At 27.8% G+C, this 24690-nt stretch overlaps 1 protein-coding gene across 1 annotated transcript in view; it reads left to right on the forward strand.

Moving 5' to 3' along the window:
- Positions 1-203: 203 nt before the first annotated feature.
- The window catches only part of LOC123259415 (inactive dipeptidyl peptidase 10), a 35078-nt gene continuing 10591 nt past the window's right edge, over positions 204-24690 (forward strand). The window contains exons 1-9 of the mRNA XM_044719925.1: positions 204-340; positions 11483-11737; positions 11884-11987; positions 13629-13827; positions 13976-14050; positions 14167-14219; positions 14313-14610; positions 16660-16916; positions 22457-22954. Coding sequence (XP_044575860.1) covers positions 11639-11737; positions 11884-11987; positions 13629-13827; positions 13976-14050; positions 14167-14219; positions 14313-14610; positions 16660-16916; positions 22457-22954 — 1583 coding nt within the window. The 5' untranslated portion in view covers positions 204-340; positions 11483-11638. The remainder of the gene's footprint in view (positions 341-11482; positions 11738-11883; positions 11988-13628; positions 13828-13975; positions 14051-14166; positions 14220-14312; positions 14611-16659; positions 16917-22456; positions 22955-24690) is intronic.

Raw genomic sequence — 24690 nt, forward strand, 5'->3', positions numbered from 1 at the left:
CCAAGATGTGTGTTAGCTTTCGGGTACCAGCTCAGATAAATTTTTAATAATTATTTATTTATAAGCTTGCATTAATGTTTACTTGGTGAGTGAAAATGATAAATAATTAATAATAATAAACTCAAAATAAAAATAATTGTCAGTGAGTTAAAGTTTTAGTTCTAGTTGCAGTGTCGACGGGAAAGTGATGAAAAGGTGGATCGGTGGGTGAATTTGTTAACAGTAAGTCATGCCGCCCGGGCGAGGTTGCCTCCATTCAGCGGGCAGGATCACTAAGCTCGTTTTTGTCAGTCCCCGTGGCCGTCGCCAGGCCAATGCTGAGTCCTCGCTCCTGCTAAAAGTGAGTTTTTTTTTTAAATAATAAGTTATATTAGTTAAGAATAAAATAGAATAGAATTTATAAAAGATGAAAAATTGAATCTCATCAGGAATTTTTTAATCTTTATAGTCCTTCTCTGTCAGTTTATTCCTCTGTCTCTGTTTGATCCTCTTCCTCTTCCTCTTCCTCTTGTATTACTGGTTACTGGTCTCCATCCCTGTTTCACTCTCGACAATGTTTGCTCTCATTTATTACTAATGTCTACATGACTTTCCTCGGTGTGTTATGTATGCATGCATGCACTCTCATATACTCGCCACCACATACACTCTATATGAGAATGTGCTTCACTCTCTGGATATATCCAGACTGTACATGACATATACCGACACTAAGCGTGCATGAGCTTTTTATTTTCCCGAGCTTTTCAAAGGATTTTTGCGAGCTTTCATCGCTGATTTCAGGGACGCGTTCAATGGACAAAAAATTATTAATATCGCTCGAGTTTATTGACAACTAAAATAAATCTCGTAAAAGTTTATTTTACCAACTCCATTGACATAACTTTTATCCAGCTGACAGTAGTTTTTTTTCATGAAGAATAATTAACTTACTGGAGTGATAAAAAAGAAAATTTTCAACGAAGAAAATCATTTTTATGATATTTAAACACTTTTTTATTTTTTTTTAAAAGTTAATTAGTTACAGAAAATTATTTTAATAGTTTTTTATAATTCCTACATATAAAATTTTTATTCTAAAGTTTATTTGTCACAATTTATTTTATAAAATATCTTCTAAATTCATTATAATTAAAAGCTTTTAATCAAATAGAAAAATTATTTTAAAGAGTTTAATTATTGTGACTAAAATCAGTAATTGACGATTTTTTTTTTATTTTATCAAATAAATAAATTAAAAAATTATTTTTATAAAATTGCTTTAAATAGTTTTTTATAATTCCTATAAGTGGAATTTTTTATTCTAAAATTTTTGTTGTCATTATTTATTTTATAAAAAATTTCTAAAAATTATAAAATATCTTTTAAATTCATTATAATTAAATGCTTTTAATCGAATAGAAAAATTATTTTAAAGAGTTTAATTATTGTGACTCTAAAATCAGTAATTGACGATTTTTTTTTTATTTTATCAAATAAATAAATTATAAAATTATTTTTATAAAATTGCTTTAATAGTTTTTTATAATTCTTATAAGTGGAATTTTGATTCTAAAGTTTTTGTTGTCAATTTATTTTATAAAAAATTTCTAAAAATTATAAAATATCTTTTAAATTCATTATAATTAAATGCTTTTAATCGAATAGAAAAATTATTTTAAAGAGTTTAATTATTGTGACTCTAAAATCAGTAATTGACGATTTTTTTTTATTTTATCAAATAAATAAATTATAAAATTATTTTTATAAAATTGCTTTAATAGTTTTTTATAATTCTTATAAGTGGAATTTTGATTCTAAAATTTTTACTGTCTTCATTTATTTTATAAAAAATTTCTAAAAATTATAAAATGTCTTTTAATTAGCTATAAAAAGGTATTTCTATAAAATTGCTTTAATAGTATTTTATAATTCCTATATGTAGAATTTTTACTCTAAAATTTTTGTTGTCAATTTATTTTATAAAAAATTTCTAAAAATTATAAAATATCTTTTAAACTCATTATAATTAAATGCTTTTATTCAAATAGAAAAATTATTTTAAAGAGTTTAATTGTTGTGACATTAAAATCAGTAATTGACGATTTTTTTTATTTTATCAAATAAATAAATTAAAAAATTATTTTTATAAAATTGCTTTAATAGTTTTTTATAATTTTTATATGTAGAATTTTTATTCTAAAATTTTTATTATCATTATTTATTTTATAAAAAATTTCTAAAAATGATAAAATGTCTTTTAAATTAATTATAATTAGATATTTTTAATCAAATAAAAAAATTTATTGAACCAAAAAATTTTTAAATAATTTTTCAGTTTGATTAAATGAAATAAAACTCTTCAAAATGATTTTCTCGGGTCAAGATATTTCTTCTTGAATAAAGTTAATTTTTTTCAACCGAGTGCAATGATGAAAATGAAGGATTTTATTTCGTGATTTAATTAAGCGGAATAGAGAGTATTCAGAAAAATAGGGTACTTTTAGATAAATTAAAGTCGCTGGTACTTTACACACTTACGCTCTGCAAAACTCGCGATTAAAAAGTGAATTAAATGCGCATACGGTCTTATTCAAATGCGAGGAGGCCACGAGGAAGAGTATCCACTCAGCGGGCGATTCGAGAGCCCTAGAACCCTCCTCGGCACTATCATCAACATAGTTTCTCCATCTACTGTCGAGTGATAACGAACTTAGAGCATGTTATCACGGGGGCTGTGAAATTTGCCGGCTGCATTGTCCTCCTGCTGCCTCCGCGGTGTACTACTCAAACTCCTGCCGTTGTCAGCGTTATTATTTATTCAACGCAGATAACTAACTTTCATTTACTCCAGTCTCTCTTCAAATATTAAATAATATATAAATGTTAGATACATTTTAAACATAAATAACTATTTACGTTTAATGGGGACGAAGGGAAATAATGAACTTTTGTGAACCTCGATGCTCTACACTGCTACAGCTTTTTGTTTTCTTTTTATTCTGTGGAATTGTGAACAAGTTTTTTTAATGAAATTTTTGTACGCTGATAGAGTTTATTAACTGTTAATAATTTTTTTTATTTTTAAATAATATTTATTAAAATTTTAATGTTTATTTTTTTGGGAAGAAATCATATTTAATAACACTTAAAAAATATTTATTAACTCGATAAATATCTTCAGGACTGAATGTGTTTTGCTTATAATCCATATTATTAAAAGAATAAGCAAAATTTTGTGGCCAGTATATTTATATGATAAAATGGGTTTTTATGGTTAAATTTGGTATTGTTGGAAAAGTCTTGACCTGGAGTTGTGCCTTTTCATGGTTTCATATCATTCTCACCAATAGTCAATTTATGATGATAAGTATTGAGGCTGCATTCGAAAATGCTCTATCTCTAGATACATAATTAAGAAATGACCTTGTATCTTGTGAACTATTGATATTTTTAAAGATATAAGCTCACCCCGACATTACACTTATCGAGACCTTTCATTTGAGTACCCACATCAATTTTTCATATATTTTATATATTTAGATATTTCACAAATACCATATACATAAAATATATAAAAAATTCGATGTGGGTACTCAAATTAAAGGTCTAAATGAGTGTAACATGGGGATGAGCTTATATCTTTAAAAACGTCAATAATTAAGAAATGACATTGTATCTTGTCAAATAATGATATTTTAAGAGATATAAGCTCATATCGACATTACACTCATCAAGACCTTTCATTTGAGTACCCACATCAATTTTTCATATATTTATATATATTATATATATTATATATTATATATTATATATATATATATATATATATATATATATATATATATATATATATATGTATGTATGTATGAAAAATATATCAAAATGCATGTGGGAACTCAAATGAAAGGTCTCGATGATTGTAACATCGAAATGAGTTTATATCTTTAAAAATGTCAATAATTAAGAAATGACCTTGTATCTTGTCAACTACTAGCATTTTTAAAGATATAAGCTCACCCCGACATTACACTCATCGAGACCTTTCGTTTGAGTACCCACATCAATTTTTCATATATTTTATATATTTATATATTTCTCAAATATCATATATGAAAAATATATCAAAAATGCATGTGGGTACTCAAATGAAAGGTCTCGATGAGTGTAACATCGAAATGAGTTTATATCTTAAAAAATGTCAATAATTAAGAAGTGACATTGTATCTTGTCAAATAATGATATTTTTAAAGATATAAGCTCATCTCGACATTACACTCATCGAGACCTTTCATTTGAGTACCCACATCATTTTTTCATATATTTATATATATTATATATATATATATATATATATATATATATGTATGTATGAAAAATATATGAAAATGCATGTGGGTACTCAAATGAAAGCTCTTGATAAGTGTAACTTCGGGATGAGCTTACATCTTTAAAAACTTCAATAGTTAAGAAAGTACAGTGCAATTTAACAGAAGTCATTATTGAATAAAGCAAAATTTTATTTATTCATAGTTCACAAGTCATGGCAGTCACATAGTGACTGCAAGTTTGCTAGTATTATATTAATAATTTACACCATAAAAAATATTTTATAAAGAAAAATTATCAATCTTTATTTTATTATAAAAAAACTATTAATTGTAATTTTTTTTATTTTTTTAAGTTATAAAATTGTAAAAATTGAATTTTTATACTCTCTATTAAAGAGTCAAAATTAATATTTATTAATAGTTAATTATTAGTTAATTTCAATAAAATGATATAATATTAAAAAATAATATACTAACAGTTAATGATAAATGAAATAAAATAGATAAAATTGTTTTATCATTGTACTAAAAATCAAAGTCAAAACAATTATAAATAATTTTCTATCTCTTTGACGAGCATATAGTTTTCGTCAGTCAATTTTACACTTGAATACTCCTAAATCTTCTGACCTTAAAAGGGATTTTTGAGTTTAATTCCCCAGATTGTTCAATGAGGATAAAGCTTGATTGCGGATTGACAGAAGCGAGATTACAAAAGATGAAACGACCCGCATTAAAAAAAAATCCGCAGTAGCTGAATGAAAAGCATATATACATTCAAACAAATGAGTTAGATCCAAACTAGTCGGATTTGAAATTTGGCCTTGATTCAATAAAACACTTCTGGGTTTTTGGTTCTACAGAATTTTTCATTGTCACTACATTAATAACATATTTACTTAAAATAACAACTACAAATCGCTTTTCTCAGTAAGATTAAAGATAAATCCTACTTTTGGCTGGCTTGCTTTTACTTCCGTTTGAAGTTTTTGATTTACTGACCATTTTCTTTCAATTTAATTTCGGTTTCACTTCTTTGACTTACAAAACTGTGTTTTTACTTCAGTACCTTTTCTCCAATAAATCCATTAGAATTAATAAAAAAATTCAAACTTTAAATTTACAAAATTTCCCTTTTAAAAAAATAAAACTCGATCTTTGCATCTTAATTAAAGGGAGGATTTGAATTATAATTAGACCGTATCATAAATAATCTCCATTATTTTTTCCCGGGGTTAAATAAATCAGAAGCCTGAAAAAAAAAAATTTATTTCTTCTCATGAAAACAAAAGCTCGTTTTTAACTTTCACAATCTAAAAAAAAAATATTTTTTTTTCCTCAACAAAAATTCTCCAATTTTCTGATAATAAATACTTTTTTTTCCTCAAAAAAAATTCTCTAATTTTCGGATAATAAATTTTTTTTTTTTCAAAAAAAAAAATTCTTCAATTTTCTGATAATAAATATTTTTTTTCCTCAAAAAAAATTCTCCAAATTTTTGATAATAAATATTTTTTTTTCCTCAAAAAAAATTCTCCAATTTTCTGATAAATATTTTTTTTTCCTCAAAAAAATTCTCCAATTTTTTGATAATAAATTTTGATTTTATAAAAAATAAAAAAAAAAGTTACTGATTTTTATTTGTAAATCAGAGACACGCTATAAATAAAAAATGTCCACCTCGAAAATAACTTTATTAGCCGCCGTGGTTAAACGGTTAATATTTAACTTTCCGATAAATTTTGTATAAATTTAAACCGGAATAGCACAGACATATCCACCGGGTCGCTAAATAGTTTATCAGGAAAAGTCTCCGACGATTTTAATTCGATCGCTCTGCTCCACGTTCCATGTCTGGTGAAACGTACGTCCCATCACCTGTTGTGGTTCACAGCTTCGTCGATTTACGATCCGTCGGTTTGTGCAGTCTATGCAATATAATAACGCAGTGCAGACCCTGCATTACATATTACATTCATTTATCTATGTATATCTATAAATATATACATATACGTACACAATATGGTTTGACAGAGCTAGGAAAATACATTACATGCGACGTTCTACGTTCTGCGTAGGTATGCTAAAGTTCTATTTTAGTTTTAGACACTCCATGATTCAGATTCTAACTTTATCACTTAAATTTTAATAGAAAAGTGAACAAGAAATATGACAAGTTTATATTTCAAAGTTTCCTCAACCAGACGTAACTGTAATATTTAACGTTATACGTTTAACATTCAATATCTTACTTTAAGGCGCTTGTAATTATTTTATTATTTTCTTCCTTTAAATTTAATTTTATATGGAGAAAAAATATTGTAAGTTTTTTTTTTTTGTAAAAAAATATTTTAAATTATTACTTGATTTTAAAAATAAGTTATTGTCTTCAGCAAAAATTGAAAATTTTATTTTAAATTGAAATTTTTTTAATTTAATAGAAGAAATCTATAGATATTTTTACATTCATTAGTTTTATAAAATACGATTTAAAGTATTGATTTTTATAGTTTGAAAATGTTTTTTTTGCAGAGTTTGTAAAAATTATATTTTTAAATTTTAACATTTGGTTTTTTTCGCGGCGCGTCTATTTAAATTTACATTATGAATTAAAATTTTTTAACTGCTTTTTTCGGACATTGTTTAGATGTCGGGCAGCGCAGTTTTTTGGCCGTAAAAAACCGAAGTAATGTATTCAAATTTTTTTATAAATTATTCTATTGTATTCGTAGAATATAATAAAAAATATGAAAACATTCAAAAAATATCTTCAATTTTAAATTGTTGATACTTTTTTATAATTTGTCTAATTTTTTAGCTTCTTTAACAAAAAAAAAAAAAAAGTAATTTAGTACTCAGTAAATTTTTTTTTGGAAAGTTTCAGTGAAATACCAAACAAGTATTTATTTTTTTAATTATCCTGCGAGAAAAATATAAATACAAAATTTTGTAAACATTTTAATGAATAAAATTGTCAATTTTTCGATTTTCTATCGCCAAAAAACGGTAAAGCTCCATATCTAAAGAATTGTCAAAATTTCTTATTAAATCCTGTAAAAAATCAATTTTAAATCTGTAAAATTTCATTTGAAATTATATTGATAAAAATATTTTTATATCTTTGAAAATTTTTTGAATCAAGTAAAATTTACTTAAACTTCTTATGTTAATAATTTTTCTACTCAAATGAAGAATATAAAGTTCTTCAAAATTATTATCTGATTAAAATAAATTTTTTTTTGTGCCTTTTCAAGGTTTCATATCATTCTCACCGATATTCAATTTATTATGATAAGCATTTAGGCTGCGTTCGAAAATGCTCTCTTTAGATACATAATTAAGAAATGAGCTTGTATCTTGTGAATTAGTGACATTTTAAAAGATATAAGCTTATCCCGACATTACACTCATCGAGACCTTTCATTTGAGTACCCACATCAATTTTTCATAAATTTATATAAATTATATATATGTATATATGAAAAATATATCAAAATGCATGTGGGTATTTAAATGAAAGCTTTTGATGAGTGTAACATCAGGATGAGCTTACATCTTTAAAAATATCAATAATTAAGAAATGATCTTGTAACTTGTGAATTATTGATATTTTTAAAGATATAAGCTCATCCCGATGTTACACTCATTGAGACCTTTCATTTGAGTACCCACATCATTTTTTCATGTATTTTATAAATTTATATATTTCATAAATACCATATATATAAAATATATAAAAAATGCTGTGTGGGTACTCAAATGAAAGGTCTAAATGAGGGTAACATCGGGATGAGCTTACATCTTTAAAAATATCAATAATTAAAAAATGACCTTGTATCTTGTGAATTATTGACATTTTTAAAGATATAAACTCATCCTGATGTTACACTCATTGAGACCTTTCATTTGAGTATCCACATCAATTTTTCATATATTTATATATATAATATATATATTTATATATGAAAAATATATCAAAATGCATGTGGGTACTTAAATGAAAGCTCTTGTTGAGTGTAACATCGGGATGAGCTTACATCTTTAAAAATATCAATAATTAAGAAATGACCTTGTAACTTGTGAATTATTGATATTTTTAAAGATATAAGTTCATCCCGACATTACGCTCATCGAGACCTTTCATTTGAGTACCCACATCAATTTTTCATATATTTATATATATTATATATATGTATATATGAAAAATATATCAAAATGCATGTGGGTACTTGAATGAAAGCTCTTGTTGAGTGTAACATCGGGATGAGCTTATATCTTTAATTAAAAACGTCAATAGTTAAGAAAGTACAGTGCAATAAATTTTTTTTTTGTGCACGTAAAAATTTTTCAGAACAATAAAGACTTTTTTTCTATTATATAAATTAAAAAGCGATTTCTTCAGTGCAGTCTTAAGTTTTGGTTGTTTATTTTCTTGGGAACGTGCTGCGACAAATGTTTAAACATTGTACTATATTTATAGAGTTTGAGTGATATTGGGTATGTAGTAGAGCAAATAGTAAGCCGGATCACTGTTATGTGTAACTCAAGACTGTGTACACAAAATAAAAAAGATTACAGGATAGACAAGAATTGAAGAGACTGAGGACGGGACGTAGACGGGAATACCAGAGACGAGTGTTAACACATTTTAGTATCGACAGGATATTGATAAAAGTCTCTTGTATTGTATTATGTATTATATATTATATATTATATATTGTACATCCTATATTTCATCTTTCATATTTTATATATTGCATAGCTATATCTATATCTATATCTATATCTAACTGCATCGGGTTCTTCCAATACATAGATACAGATACAGATATATAGGGGCTGTTATCGCAGGAGGGTTGACTAATTAAATCTTTATAAATATAATAATATTGAGCAAGTACGGCACGATGAGTTGGGATAGGATGTGGGGTAAGGATGCAACGGGATGGGGAAAAAGTTTCGCTTACCACGAAAAAGTATTTCATCTACATATTTTATGTTGAATCGATATTGATATTACCGAGCGATAAGCCGGCGTGTAGTTTTCGTAGCAGTTTAAATATTTACTCATACTCTCGGCAGCCTCCTGGTCTTGCTCTCAAATATTCCAATACCGGTATACAAAACATTTTATCGGAATATTTAAAACGGAGATCGGGCACATGTTTCGCTTTTTTTGCGGTACAATATCATAAAATATATCGAAAATAATTATTTTATTTAAATTCGCTTTTTAAAGCGATAATTTATTTATTACTAAGAAGATATTATTATGTTTATTTTTTTTAAATTGCAGGAATAGTTTTTTAGTGTAAAGAATTTTTTTATTGGAATGATTGTAAAATTTTGTTAGATAAATATAAATTTGGAGTTAGAGAGTGACTGCGCGGAAATTGCGACTGGTGAATAAAAAGAAATTTGGCTTAATGATTTTTCGATATTTTTAATCACAATATACAGATAGCTGGGGTACTTTTGGAATAAATTTTTTAAGTAATATCGATATTATAGGATCAATTTTCATTAATTAAATGGACAAATGTCGGGGAAGAAATTTATAGAGCCAATTAACTCTTAAAAACTCCTTTAAAATTTTACAATCACTAAAAGTATATAAAATTGTTAGTATCAGGCACAAATTCACGTTAAGAATTTTTTGAAGATCATAAAATTTTTCTTAATGGGTTTTTAGGGTTGAATTTGGTATCGTTGGAAAATTCTTGACCTGGAATTGTGCCTTTTCTTGGTTTTATATCATTCTCACCAATAGTCAATTTATGATGACAAGTATTTAGGCTGCATTCGAAAATGCTCTATCTCTAGATACATAATTAAGAAATGACTTTATATCTCGTGAACTATTGACATTTTTAAAGATATAAGCTCATCCCGATGTTACACTCATCAAGACCTTTCTTTTAAGTACCCACATCAATTTTTCATATATTTTATATATATTATATATATGTGTATATGAAAAATATATCAAATTGCATGTGGGTACTCAAATGAAAGCTCTTGATGAGAATAACATCGGGATGAGCTTATATCTTTAAAAACGTCCGTGGTTAAGAAATTACATTGAATTTTAACAAAAGTCATTATTTAATAAAGCAAAATTTTGTGGCCAGTGTATTTATATGATAAAATGGGTTTTTATGGATAAATTTTGTATCGTTGGAAAAGTCTTGATCTGGAGTTGTGCCTTTCCATGGTTTCATATCATTCTCACCATTAGTCAATTTATGATGATAAGTATTTAGGCTGCATGCGAAAATTCTCTATCTATAGATACATAATTAAGAAATGACCTTGTATCTTGTGAACTATTGATATTTTTAAAGATATAAGCTCACTCTGACATTACACTCATCGAGACCTTTCATTTGAGTACCCACATCAATTTTTCATAAATTTTATATATTTATATATTTCACAAATACCATATATATATAAAATATATAAAAAATTCCATGTGGGTACTCAAATAAAAGGTCTCAATGAGTGTAACATGGGGATGAGCTTATATCTTTAAAAACGTCAATAATTAAGAAATGACATTGTATCTTGTCGAATAATGATATATTTTAAAGATATAAGCTCATCTCGACATTACACTCATCGAGACCTTTCATTTGAGTACCCACATCAATTTTTCATAAATTTTATATATTTATATATTTCACAAATACCATATATATAAAATATATAAAAAATTCCATGTGGGTACTCAAATGAAAGCTCTTGATGAGTGTAACATCAGGATGAGCTTATATCTTTAAAATCTTCAATGGTTAAGAAAGTGCAGTGCAATTTAACTAAAGTCATTGTTTAATAAAGCATAATTTTATTTATTCATATTTCACAAGTCACGGCAGTCACGTAGTGACTGCAAACTTACTAGTATTTTTTATCAGTGTATGGATTAATATTTTCCTTATAACTACATTTACAAGTACAAAATAATTAAATAACTTTTTATTCAAAATTAATTATCTTAAAAAAGAATATCAAAATTTGAAAAAGCCTAAATTTAGGTCATAACCTTATAAATGATACTGAATTAAAAAAAAAAAAAAGCCATTTTATCATCTAAATATATGGGGAACATAATTTTCCCTATTCTCTTGATAATATAGATAGTAATAATGATTTAATGAATAAATTTGCAGAGCCGAGGTGATTAGAGAAGTGTGGAATCCACAAGTTGGACTTGTGGTAACGAAGACGGCCAGTGTAGCAAGGGATAATCCGAGGAAGCTGGAGCCCATCACACGTGTCGAGGCTCTTAGTGCCGACTGCAGCACGGGGCGGAGGAGAAACCCGATATGAACGCCAGCGTTAATGTCGAGAGGAATTCCTGGCGGCTGCCTCCCGACGAGACCGTCCAGGTTGCCGATCCTCGGACCAAGGAAGAAATAAAAGAGGTATTTCAGCTCTTTCGAGTTTCTCCAGTTATATACTTGACTTTTTAATTACCATTGATCCGGTCCATTATTAAGCCTTTCACCGGTATAACGAACTAATTTGTTAATTAACAGAGCGACTGACCAGTTTTTATTTTCCTTTTTAGGATTCATACGGCGACAGCGGACACAACTGGAAGAGTATTATATTTGCATTACTGGTTATTGGATTCGTAATAGCCGGAATCGTCACGGCAATTTATCTTCTAGGGTAAGGGTGATAATTGATAGTCATTAATTATCGATTAAATAAATTAATTATTAAGCGGAAATTTGTTAATAATAGACTTGCATGTTTGAATTATTACTCCAGTATTTGTTAGTGTTATCATTGTACAAGTGTTGTTTCTTTCGTTTTTCGGCTCTATTTGTTTGTTTTTATTTTGTCAGCGAGCGTTTGATTGCTTTCTCAATTATCATCAAGCTGGATTAATCATTTGTAATTGACAATTTAGTTAATCTGTAGTATTGATCTTTTTAATCGAGTGAACGAATATAACATTTTTTTTATTTATTTTTAAAAATTTTTTATTGTTTTTTAGGAAAAATTTTTCCGTGTAAAAATGAATTTTTTCATTGCAATTCTATTTTAATTTTTAGTTATCATTAAATCAATTATGTCAATCAATAACAATATGATTAATGAAACGTTGCTAAAATAATAAAATCGATGTCAATACTTTAAAAATTCAAAAAATTATTATTATTATTATTATTATTATTATTATTATTATTATTATTATTATTATCTATATTATTGAGAGAATAAGAAAAATTTTGTATCCAGGGTAATCATATGATAAAATCGGTTTTTTTTTACTGAAATTTAGTGTCATTTCAAAAGTTTTGACTTGAATTTGTGCCTTTTCAAGGTTTCATAATATTCACATCGGCAGTCAATTTATTATGATAATTTAGGCTGCATTCGAAAATTATCTCTAAATACATTATTAAGAAATGAATTTGTATCTTGTGAACTATTGACATTTTTGAAGATATAAGTTTATTCTGATGTTACACTCATCGAGACCTTTCATTTGAGTACCCACATCAATTTTTCATATATTTTATATATTTATATATTTCATAAATACCATATATATAAAATATATCAAAAATGCTATGTGGGTACTCAAATGAAAGCTCTTGATGAGTGTAACATCGGGGTGAGCTTATATCTTTAAAAATATCAATAATTAAGAAAGGACCTAGTATCTTGTCAATTACTGACATTTTTAAAGATATAAGCTCATCCCGATGTTACACTCATCAAGAGCTTTCATTTGAGTACCCACATAGCATTTTTGATATATTTCATATATTTATATATTTCACAAATACCATATATATAAAATATATGAAAAATTCCATGTGTATACTCAAATTAAAGGTCTAGATGAGTGTAACATCGGGATGAGCTTATATCTTTGAAAATATCAATAATTAAGAAATGACCTTGTATCTTGTGAACTATTGACATTTTTAAAGATATGAGCTCATCCCGATGTTACACTCATCGAGACCTTTCATTTGAGTACCCACGTCAATTTTTCATATATTTATATATATTATATATATGTATATATGAAAAATATATAAAAATGCATGTGGGTACTCAAATGAAAGCTCTTGATGAGTATAACTTCGGGATGAGCTTATATCTTTAAAAAAGTCAATAGTTAATAAAGTACAATGCAATTTAACAAAAGTCATTATTTAATAAACCAAAATTTTATTTATTTATACTTCACAAGTCACATAGTGACTGCAAAGTTGCTAGTTATTATTATTATTGAAACAATAGTGATTAAATGAAAGGAAATAATTGATTTAATTGGCGATTAATGTACAGATACGTAGACGAGCTATTGTATTGGAGCGGTAGACGTCTCACACTAGAAGAGTGCCTTCAAGAGGACCTATCACCTCGTCGGTTGCCACCCGCCTGGGTAACTCATGATAAATTCGTTTACCAAGCTGACGATGGTTCATTAGCGCTTCTCGATACTTCCAACAATTCCGTCTCGCTATTAGTCTCCAATCACACTCTCGTAAGTAAATTATAAATATTAACACTCAAACATAATTATAATTTAAATTGAAAATAAAAATCCTCTTAAAATAGATATCCTAGTTTCCAACAAATCCCATTTGTTAAAACTAAATAATAAATGTTGACCATTAATTATAAATTACCAGAGACAGCTCAACGTTCAAGGCTTCCAGTGCAGCAGTAATCTACGGTACGTGCTTTTTAAGCACGATGTTAAACCAGTAAGTGTTTAGCAATTAACCGATTATCCCTCGGTATATTGATTTTGTTTTGTCAGCTAACAGATGTTAAATGTCCGCTTGTCCCAATTTTTAACAAATAACACTTTAATCCCCAGGTATTCAAGCACACGTTCACCGCGCTCTACACAGTCTACGACGTCACTAACGAGTAAGTACATACTAAATAGTATTTGCTAACGTAAACCCGTTTCACCCATCAAAAGATGACGTATAGAGAAGGCTCTGTAATAAATTACTCTAGCCACCATACTCCCCTACGTCTTCACGCCTCGCCGCGGGTCCAGCCAACTAGACTGCAGTACACCGCCTGGTTGGGTAACAGCACATCGCTATTGATGATATCCGATAACAATATATTCTTAAGAATGTCGCCGTCGGCGCCAGAAGACAAGCGACTGACTGACACTGGAGTGCCTGGTATTATTTACAATGGAGTCCCAGACTGGCTTTATCAGGAGGAAGTGCTTCCCAGACCTGAGGCACTCTGGCCTAGTCCTGACGGCAGTCTGCTTCTCTATGCTTCTTTCAATGACACCAAAGTAAGTTTGCTTGTTTCGAGAGATTGTAAAGTATAAAATTATATTTCACATTTTCTTCACATCTAAATCATAAAGTATAAGAAATTTATTAAAAGTGATTGAATCAAAATAGACTATAATGTCATTATTATTTTACAAAGCTTTGGTGGCGTATGTAGTCTTGATCAGGTTCTAAAAATTTATATTAATTATAACGATAAATCATTTTTTTTTTTTCAAAAAAAATTACATTTATTAAAATACAAATTCTTAATAGAAATTTGACACATTGTCACCATTATTCAATATATGATGACTTGATGATAAGTATTAAGGCTGCATTCAAAATTGCTCGATCTTTAGATACATAATTAAGAAATGACCCTGTTTCTCGTGAACTATTGACATTTTTAAAGATATAAGCTCATCCCGATGTTACACTCATCAAGACCTTTCATTTGAGTACCCACATCAATTTTTCATATATTTTATATATTTATATATATGTAAATATCTATATATGAAAAATATATCAAAGTGCATGTGGGTACTCAAATGAAAGCTCTTGATGAGCGTAACCTCGGGATGAGCTTATATCTTTATAAATGTCAATAGTTAAGAAAGTACAGAGCATTTTAACAAATATCTTGAGAACTATTGACATTTTTAAAGATATAAGCTCACCCCGACATTACACTCAACGAGACCTTTTATTTGAGTACCCACATCATTTTTTCTTATATTTATATATTTCACAAATACCATATATATAAAATATATAAAAAATTCCATGTGGGTACTCAAACGAAAGGTCTCGATAAGTGTAACATCGGGATGACCTTATATCTTTAAAAATGTCAATAATTAAGAAATGACCTTGTATCTTGTGAACAATTAACATTTTTAAAGATATAAGCTCACCCCGACATTACACTCATCGATACCTTTCATCTAAGTACCCACATCAATTTTTCATATATTTTATATATTTATATATATGTAAATATCTATATATGAAAAATATATCAAAGTGCATGTGGGTACTCAATCGAAAGCTCTTGATGAGTGTAATCTCGGGATGAGCTTATATCTTTATAAATGTCAATAGTTAAGAAAGTACAGAGCATTTTAACAAATATCTTGAGAACTATTGACATTTTTAAAGATATAAGCTCACCCCGACATTACACTCAACGAGACCTTTTATTTGAGTACCCACATCATTTTTTCATATATTTATATATTTCACAAATACCATATATATAAAATATATAAAAAATTCCATGTGGGTACTCAAACGAAAGGTCTCGATAAGTGTAACATCGGGATGACCTTATATCTTTAAAAATGTCAATAATTAAGAAATGACCTTGTATCTTGTGAACAATTAACATTTTTAAAGATATAAGCTCACCCCGACATTACACTCATCGATACCTTTCATCTAAGTACCCACATCAATTTTTCATATATTTTATATATTTATATATATGTATATATGAAAAATATATCAAAATGCATGTCGGTACTCAAATGAAAGCTCTTGATGAGTGTAACATCGGGATGAGCTTACATCTTTAAAAAAGTCAATAGTTAAAAAAGTACAGTACAATTTATTAAAAGTCATTATTTAATAATGCAAAATTTTATTTATTTATAGTTCACAAGTCACGGCAGTCACACAGTGCAAGGTTGCTCGTTAACATTAAAAATAATGATTTTTTTAATTTATAAAAATTTCTTTAAAAAAGTCATCTATTGATATAATTAATGTACAATTTTAGAACCTGATAAAATAAAAAAAAAAGTAGTTAAAAATGACATAATAGTCCAATTACCTTCAATCACAAATTTCTTCTCGAAAATAAAATTTCCTCCACTAATTTTTCAATTACTGCCTAAAATTCAGAGGATTAATTTTCGTTGGCGCTCTTAATTGTTAGTTAATTGGATAGTTAATATATATATGTGTATATGTACATGTAGTTAGCTCCAGTGTATACTTTAGTTGTTAGAGTTGACGGGCGATTTGTACGTAAATTGTCTCTCATCATGTAATTTGTTATTCAGGTCACGTCTCTGGAGTTTCCGTGGTTCGGGAATCAAATGGGTCAGGATGGTGCTAGCTCGAGTCCAGCGGGGATTGTTAAGAAGGGATCCTTTCCACCATCAAAATCCGTGAGATATCCGACGCCCGGCTCACCGAATCCCGAAGTCTGTTTGTGGATTCACGATCTCACCAACATTACCGCCGATACAACTAATGAAACTTTAATTACTTCTTTAGACAGGATAATGCTCAAACCACCGACTACTCTCGATGGCCAGTAAGTTTTTAACTGCACTTGCACTTTTATAACCGATTTTATTGCTAACTCAATTGCTGGATAGTTCTTTAATGCCGAACCTTTTTGCTAAATTTTATTTAATGATTAACTCGCTTTAAATTCTACTGGGTTCATGCTCTCTGTTTTAAGCTATTTGCTGGAATTCCAAAAGGACTCTAATTACAAAGAGAATATCTCATAAACTTGGCTAATGCTCTTTTAACAGACATTTTTTCTACGCGTTGGATTTCGGGCAGAATTGCTGTGTCTGCTTGTATATTTTAGAGTAATAAGATAAATTCTTATTTAAAACGCGGTACAGAAGATTTATCTTTTTTTTTTGCGTGTTATGTATTCGGTTTAGTTTAAAATACTTGCGAGTATTTTAAAACTAAAGTGTTGTTTCTAGTTATATATGATTATTATTATTCTGGGCGTTTTTTTTAAGTGTAAATAATGCTATTCAAAGAGAAGTTATGGATGATATATATGAGACAGAAATTGTCCATTAAATTATAGATGCGACATAGACTATACTATTTTATGGGTGATTTTATCTGCAGTGCATTGTACGTGTGCAGAAATAAAACAACGGGGAATAGAGAATCTGAGGTTTTGTCAAGTATTACTTTTTGTTTTTCAACGCTAATAGAACTGTTAATAAATTTATTTATTTAGGAACTGTTTATTGATTTATTAAGTATAAAAAATTATTTTTTTAACTTTTGATAAATATTTTTTTAAAAGAAAAAATTTAATTTATTAACAGTTTAATATTTTATTAATGGACTTAATAAATGTCTTTAGGAATTGATGATTCTTGCTATTACTCTTTTTTTTTTTTTTTTTTTTTTTTAATTAAAAATCTAGACGAAAAAAAATTTTTATTTTCTTTAATTTTAGTTTTCATTATTTATTTTATTAGCGATAATTTTTTTAACAATAAAATTTTGACACTCTTTTTATTCATTAATCCAAATAAATTTATAATAACGCCAAAAAAAAAATTTATTAGAAATCAAATAACATTTATTGACTAAAAAAATTTTCAACGCTAATAGAACTGTTAATAAATTTATTTATTTAGAAACTGTTTATTGATTTATTAAGTATAAAAAATTATTTTTTAACTTTTGATAAATATTTTTTTAAGAGAAAAAATTTTTTTTATTAACAGTTTAATAATTTATTAATAGTTAATAAATGTCTTTAGGACTTGATGATTCTTGCTATTACTCTTTTTTTTTTTTTTTTTTTTTTTTTAATTTAAAATCTAGACAAAAAATTTTGATTTTCTTTAATTTTAGTTTTCATTATTTATTTTATTAGCGATAATTATTTTGTAGCAATAAAATTTTGACACTCTTTTTATTCAAAGATCCAAATAAATTTTTAATAACGCCAAAAAAAAATATTTATTTGAAATCAAATAATATTTATTGAAAAAATTTTATTTATTAACAGTTTAATAACTTTTTATCGTTTATCAATAGTTAATAAATGTCTTTAGGACTTTATGATTCTTGCTAGCTATTACTCTTTATTTTTGCACGCCTCATAAGCGAAGCGTTTAGTGCTCTACCCTCGACATTTAAAAAAAAGCAGTTTTCTAGAAACTGAAATTGATTTTTTTTATTTTTATCGCACTTATAGGTTAATCTGAGTGTACTAATATCAAGTCAAATAATTTGTCAGGCACATAATAGTATATTACACACCTAGGGAAGTAAAGTAAGAAATGTCTCAGATCACATGTAATTGTTGTCCGAGGCGAAGCCGAGGTCAACAAACATGTGATCTGAGGCTTTCTTATTTACTTCCCGTGGAGTGTATACTATTTTTTTGTCCGACGAAGGCGGAAAGCGGCAACTTTGTTTAGCGCAGCGGGACGAAAGTTGCCACTTTCCGCCCGGAGGGCAAAAAAATATATTTCAATAGCAATTATTTTGTTTAACATAGTAAATAATAACATTAAAAATAATCTTTTCTGCCCTCCGGCCGGAAAGTGGCAACTTTCTGGCCGCTGCGCTAAACAAAGTTGCCAAATTCCGGCTACGTCGAGCAGAAAAATAGTATACACACCTTGGCTAGTAAAAAGTAAAGCCTCAGATCACATGTTTGTCAACCTCGGATTCGCCTCGGCCAACAATTACATGTGATCTGAGACTTTTCTTATTTTACTGGCCTAGGTATGTAATATACTATTTCTGGACGTCCGTGTGTCTGTGCTTATGGATTGAAATAATTTTTTTTTTTTATTATCTAAAGTAACACACTAAGGACTTTCTCAATTAATATGAGCGTTCAATTCACTGTCATTGAATTATTATTTATAAAAAACTAATATATGACTGTATTTTTTTTGTATATCTATCTATACATTTTATTTATTATTTATTTATATTTCTTTTTTAATCAATTTTATTGTGAAAAATGAGATTATGAGGTGTGCACTTTTGGATTTTCCAAACTTTTTTTTTTTTAACCCTCGGAGTACTCATCTCCGAACAGAGCTTTGGAGTACATACGGGGTCAAATTGACCCAACGACTTTCGAAGAATTGTATCTTAGAAACTATGCATTTTATTGAAATTCAGATTACTACATTTTTAGTAGGTAAAACAATGTTTTTTTAAATACAATAATTGTTATTCTGAATTAAATAGTTTTTGATGTTGAAAAAATTAATTAAAAACGAACTTATTTTCGAGAAATTTTTTAGGATAAAAATAATTGTGGGGTCAAAATGACCCCCAGTGTACTCCGAGGGTTAATTCAAAATCTCGACAAAAAAAATTTTATTTTCCTGAATTTTAGTTTTCATTATTTATTTTATTAGCGATAATTTTTTTTAACATTAAAATTTTTACACACTTTTTATTCAATAATCCAAATAAATTTTTATTAACACCAAAAAAAAAATAATTATTGAATTTAATATTAAAAAACAATTTATAAAAAGTTAATAAAGTTTATTAAATATTGAAAAATTCTTTATTTACTACGTATTAAAAATATTTTTATGACTAAAAAAAAATAAAATTTAAAAAACATGTCATTTATGTAAACATGTATTCCATCCGATACATTTACATTAACTTTTAAGAATATTTTATACTGCCGTTTAAATTTTTTAGTGCTTCCTGAGGAATCGGGAACAGAGCCCGCGATAAAATCTGGTAATAAAAAATAAAATTTTAGTACTGTTAAATAGTTTGTACGCCCAGCAGCAGTCTATACATTTTAAATGTTCACACGGTTGTTTTATTTTATTTATTTATTTAGTTGTCGACACATGTTTTTTCGGTCAATAAATTATTTAAAATAAATGTTTCGCCACATGACCGCCATTTAAATAAATGTGAACAGAGTTTAATTACTTTTTTCCGTCTAGCAGCTATCGAGCGAATAGAACAGCAAACACCGAAGCGATATTTGAAAATTGAAAATTAATTAATTAGTTTATTACTTTATTAGCGATTATTAAATGTCAAGATTCTAAATCATTTTTCAATGTAATGGCTTTGCACTTTTTACCCGCGGGAATTCGGGGTGCAGTAATAAAGGATAAAAAAAAGTAAAATGATGGATTGCGTATAGTTGAGATTTTATCGAGTTTCCGTATAGTAGATCGGAGCGCGCCCGACAAAACCAGAATTAAAAATTCAATTGGCTTTTTTAATTCCAATATCAAAGCGAGTCAATCTCAAATGGTATCAGTTTTTTTTTATTAGACTGTTCACTTTGTAATGCTGCACTTTTTATGCAATTATATCGCGCTACATGAATTGTAGATACAAATTAAAGCGAGTGTTTCAAATCGGCGTTGGCTTTTTTTTTTATTTTTTTTTTGCCCGACTGTAAAGTGCAGCAGCTGAGCTTCACCTTTCAAGTTTATCGATTTAAATTCATAAGAACTTGTAATGAGAGCTTCATAAATTTTAATTCACTTCTATTTCTTTAATTAAACATATAAACTTTGATTATTCAAATCCTTTGAATTATTTTCGGGTTACACGCCAAGTAATTCATTGATAAGCCAAATGCTAATTTAGTTAATTAATCTAAAAAAGCTAGAGGGCAACGCGGTAAACTTTTTTTTATCATTATTATACATTTAAAGTTTGTTAAAAAATTCACTCTCATTTTAAGAGCTATTAGATAGTTGATATATTTAATATTTGATATTTGTCTTGGATTTTGACTTCTTGATTAAAAAAGATATTATATTATCTTTTATCGATAAAACAAAATTCTTTAACTACTAGAAATTATTGAAAATTAAAAATAATTTAATTTTTACTTTAAGTTATTTTGATAAATAAACTGATAAAAACATTTTAAATATTTAATAAACTTAATTAACTGTTGATAAATGATTTTTTAACATTAGATAATTCAATCAATATTTGATAACAATTAATAAAAATTTATTTAGATTTTTAGATGTAAAAATTCTACAGAAATTCCATAAGATCAGGTATATTATTTTTTTTTTTTTTTTTTTAAATAAAATAAAAAACAATTTATTTAATATTAGTAAATGTACTTTTTTTCTAAAAAAATATTTTATAAAAGAAAAAACAATTATTTCTATTTAATATATAAAAAAATGTTTTCCTAATGAATTCTTCTATCAGCACGGAGTAAAATTTTTTGACAAAAATTTTTGTGGTCTCCATAAAAATTTACCAAGAAAAAAACTGAAGAATCGAAAGGAATTGATTTATAAATATTGAAATGACATTAATTTATACTAACAACTTGCAGTCACTATGTGACTGCCGAGAATTGTGGACTATTAAGAAATAAAATTTTGCTTAATTAAATAATGATTTTTGTTAAATTGCACTGAACTTTTTTAACTATTGACATTTTTAAAGATATAATAAGCTCATCCCGACGTTATACTCATCAAGAGCTTTTATTTAAGTACCCACATGGCATTTTTTATATATTTTATATATATGGTATTTATGAAATACATAAATATATAAAATATATGAAAAATTGATGTGGGTACTCAAATGAAAGGTCTCGATGAGTGTAACATCAGAATGAACTTATATCTTCAAAAATGTCAATAGTTCACAAGATACAAGGTCATTTCTTGATTATTGGTATTTTTAAAGATGTAAGCTCATCCCGATGTTACACTCATCAAGAGCTTTCATTTGAGTACCCACATGCATTTTGATATATTTTTCACATATTTATATATATAATATATATAAATATATGAAAAATTGATGTGGGTACTCAAATGAAAGGTCTTGATGATTATAACATCGGGATGAGCTTATAACTTTAAAAATGTCAATAGTTCACGAGATAAAAGGTCATTTCTTAATTATGTGTCTAGAGATAGAGTATTTTCGAATGCAGCCTAAATACTTATCAAAAATTGACTATCAAGTTAAGACCTTTTCTATGACACTAAATTTCACTAAAAAAATCAATTTATCACATAACTATCCAGGACGCAAAATTGTTCTTATCCCCTGAATAATATAGATAAATATAAAATTTTTTTGTTTCAGAGAGTTTTACTTGATATCAGCGGGTTGGGTGGGCGATCAGTCGGATCAAATAAGCATAGTGTGGATGACACGCTCTCAAAATTTATCGGTGGTATCAGCGTACCGAGCGCCGAAGTGGGAATGCGAGGAGAGACACTCGGAGCGTGCTCCAGAAGGGCAGTGGCTGGACGCACAACCGCATCCAGTGTTTGCGTCAGACGGGAGCAGCTTTTTGCTGCTGGCCGCTGTGCAGGAGGGTAACCAGGAGCACTTTACTCATATCAAACATGTCGAGCTTACACAACAGCGAGTCGCGGTGTTGTCACATGGTCGATATGAAGTCAGTGAAATATTGGCCTGGGACAGTCGCGCCCATTTGGTTTATTACCTCGGCACACGTGAGCGGAAACCAGGGCAGAAACATTTGTATGTGGTCAGAGACCCCACGACCGACGACCCGCGACGGCTGGAGCCCCTCTGCATCACCTGCGATCTCGGAGACGTCCTCTGGAGCAGTCGGTATGTACTCGACTTGTTACCTTGCTTGGCGTAATTCCAAATTCAAATTCAAATCCAACTCTACGACTGCATTATACAATATTCAGTATGAATTTATCTCCGCTCGTGTAACACAAACGCTTTAAAGTTTTATTTTGTATTTTATGTCGAATTGTCTAGGCAAAACATAAAACATTTGGTATTCCGGGAATGATATTCTCGTTTTGTCTATATACCTATAAATAAATTCTTGTACGAATCTATTCAGTCAACGATTCAACTCACTTTTTCTTCCTCGAATTGGTTCTACCGGCATACTTTAGATACTCTGTTGTATCCTACAAATAAAAATGTTATTTCCGAGGATGAATTTACTGATACATAAAGAAAACTAAATTTAACATTATTTTATTGTGCTTTCTTCTGAATTTAAGGGGGAAAGTCCACACAGAAAAAAAGGTTCACTTGAGCCAAGAAAATATTTTTTTTCCTAATTATTAGAAAGAAATTTTTGAGAAAAAAAAATTTTTTTGACAAGAAATTTCACTTATTCCAACAAAATTAATTCTCTTGCTTTAAGAAATGCATATCTTGATCCAAGAAAATTTATTTAAGTCAAGAAAATCTTGTTGTTTTGAGAAAATTCAACCTCTTGCTTCAAAAAACAGGGTGGCGACTAAACACTAATTTCAAAATTCCCTGACTTTTCCCTGACCAAAACAAAATTCCAGAACCTAAAAAAAAATAATTGTTATTCAAATATTCGTTATAATTGCAAAAAGTTTGGAAAATCCAAAAGTGCACGCCTCATAATCTCATTTTTCACAATAAAATTGATTAAAATAAATGATAAAAAGCAAAATAATAAAAAACAGATAACTCTGCTATGGTTAGTGGCGCCATAACTCTGAGGTGAGGAAAAAAAATACTATAATAAAATGTATAGATATAGATATACAATAAAATCCACAGTCATAAATTAGTTTTTTTTAAAAATAATAATTTAACGACAGTGAATTGAACGCTCATATTAATTAAGAAAATCTGTCGTGTGTTACTTTAGATAATAAAAAAAAAATTATTCCGGTACGATCATTTTTTCGACCAATTTCCCTGCCACATACACCCATCCATACACGGACGTCCAGAAAAGATTATGTTTAATGTTATTATTTACTATGTTAAACAAAAAAATTGTTATTGAAATGAATTTTATGTGCCTGACAAATTATTTGACTTGATAAAGATTTAAAGATTTTTTGAAAATTTTACATGGACTTTTCCCCTTAAAAAGATTTAAGCTTAAGATTATTTATTTCGTTAGGTCATAATTATCATAATTAATTACCATAATGATAAATCTATTTTTCAACCGTCTTACTGTAAATAATAGAAAATACTTTGAGTTAACTTTTTCTTATAAATCTAAAAGTCGCATGTGGAACTTTAAAATCCTCTTAAAGTTTTCATAAATCCTATAAATCCTGGGTGAATTTTGAAAATCTGGTTTGAATTTCTACAAAGTATACTTAAATCTTTAAAAGAATTTAAATTTCATTAAAAAAAAAAAAAAAAAAAATCATTTTGCAAATAAAAACTTTAATGAATTGTCAAAAACGAATAAATGTAAAATCAGTGAGTTAATTCTTAGTGACTTTTGAGAGTTAAACTAAAAATTATTGCCGATCGAAATCACTAATTCGATTATTAATATTTCGCTGCTCTCTAGAGAAGCATTAGTGGAAAACTGATCGAGT

Source organism: Cotesia glomerata, linkage group LG2 (genome assembly GCF_020080835.1).
Source record: "Cotesia glomerata isolate CgM1 linkage group LG2, MPM_Cglom_v2.3, whole genome shotgun sequence".
Classification (NCBI taxonomy): domain Eukaryota; kingdom Metazoa; phylum Arthropoda; class Insecta; order Hymenoptera; family Braconidae; genus Cotesia; species Cotesia glomerata.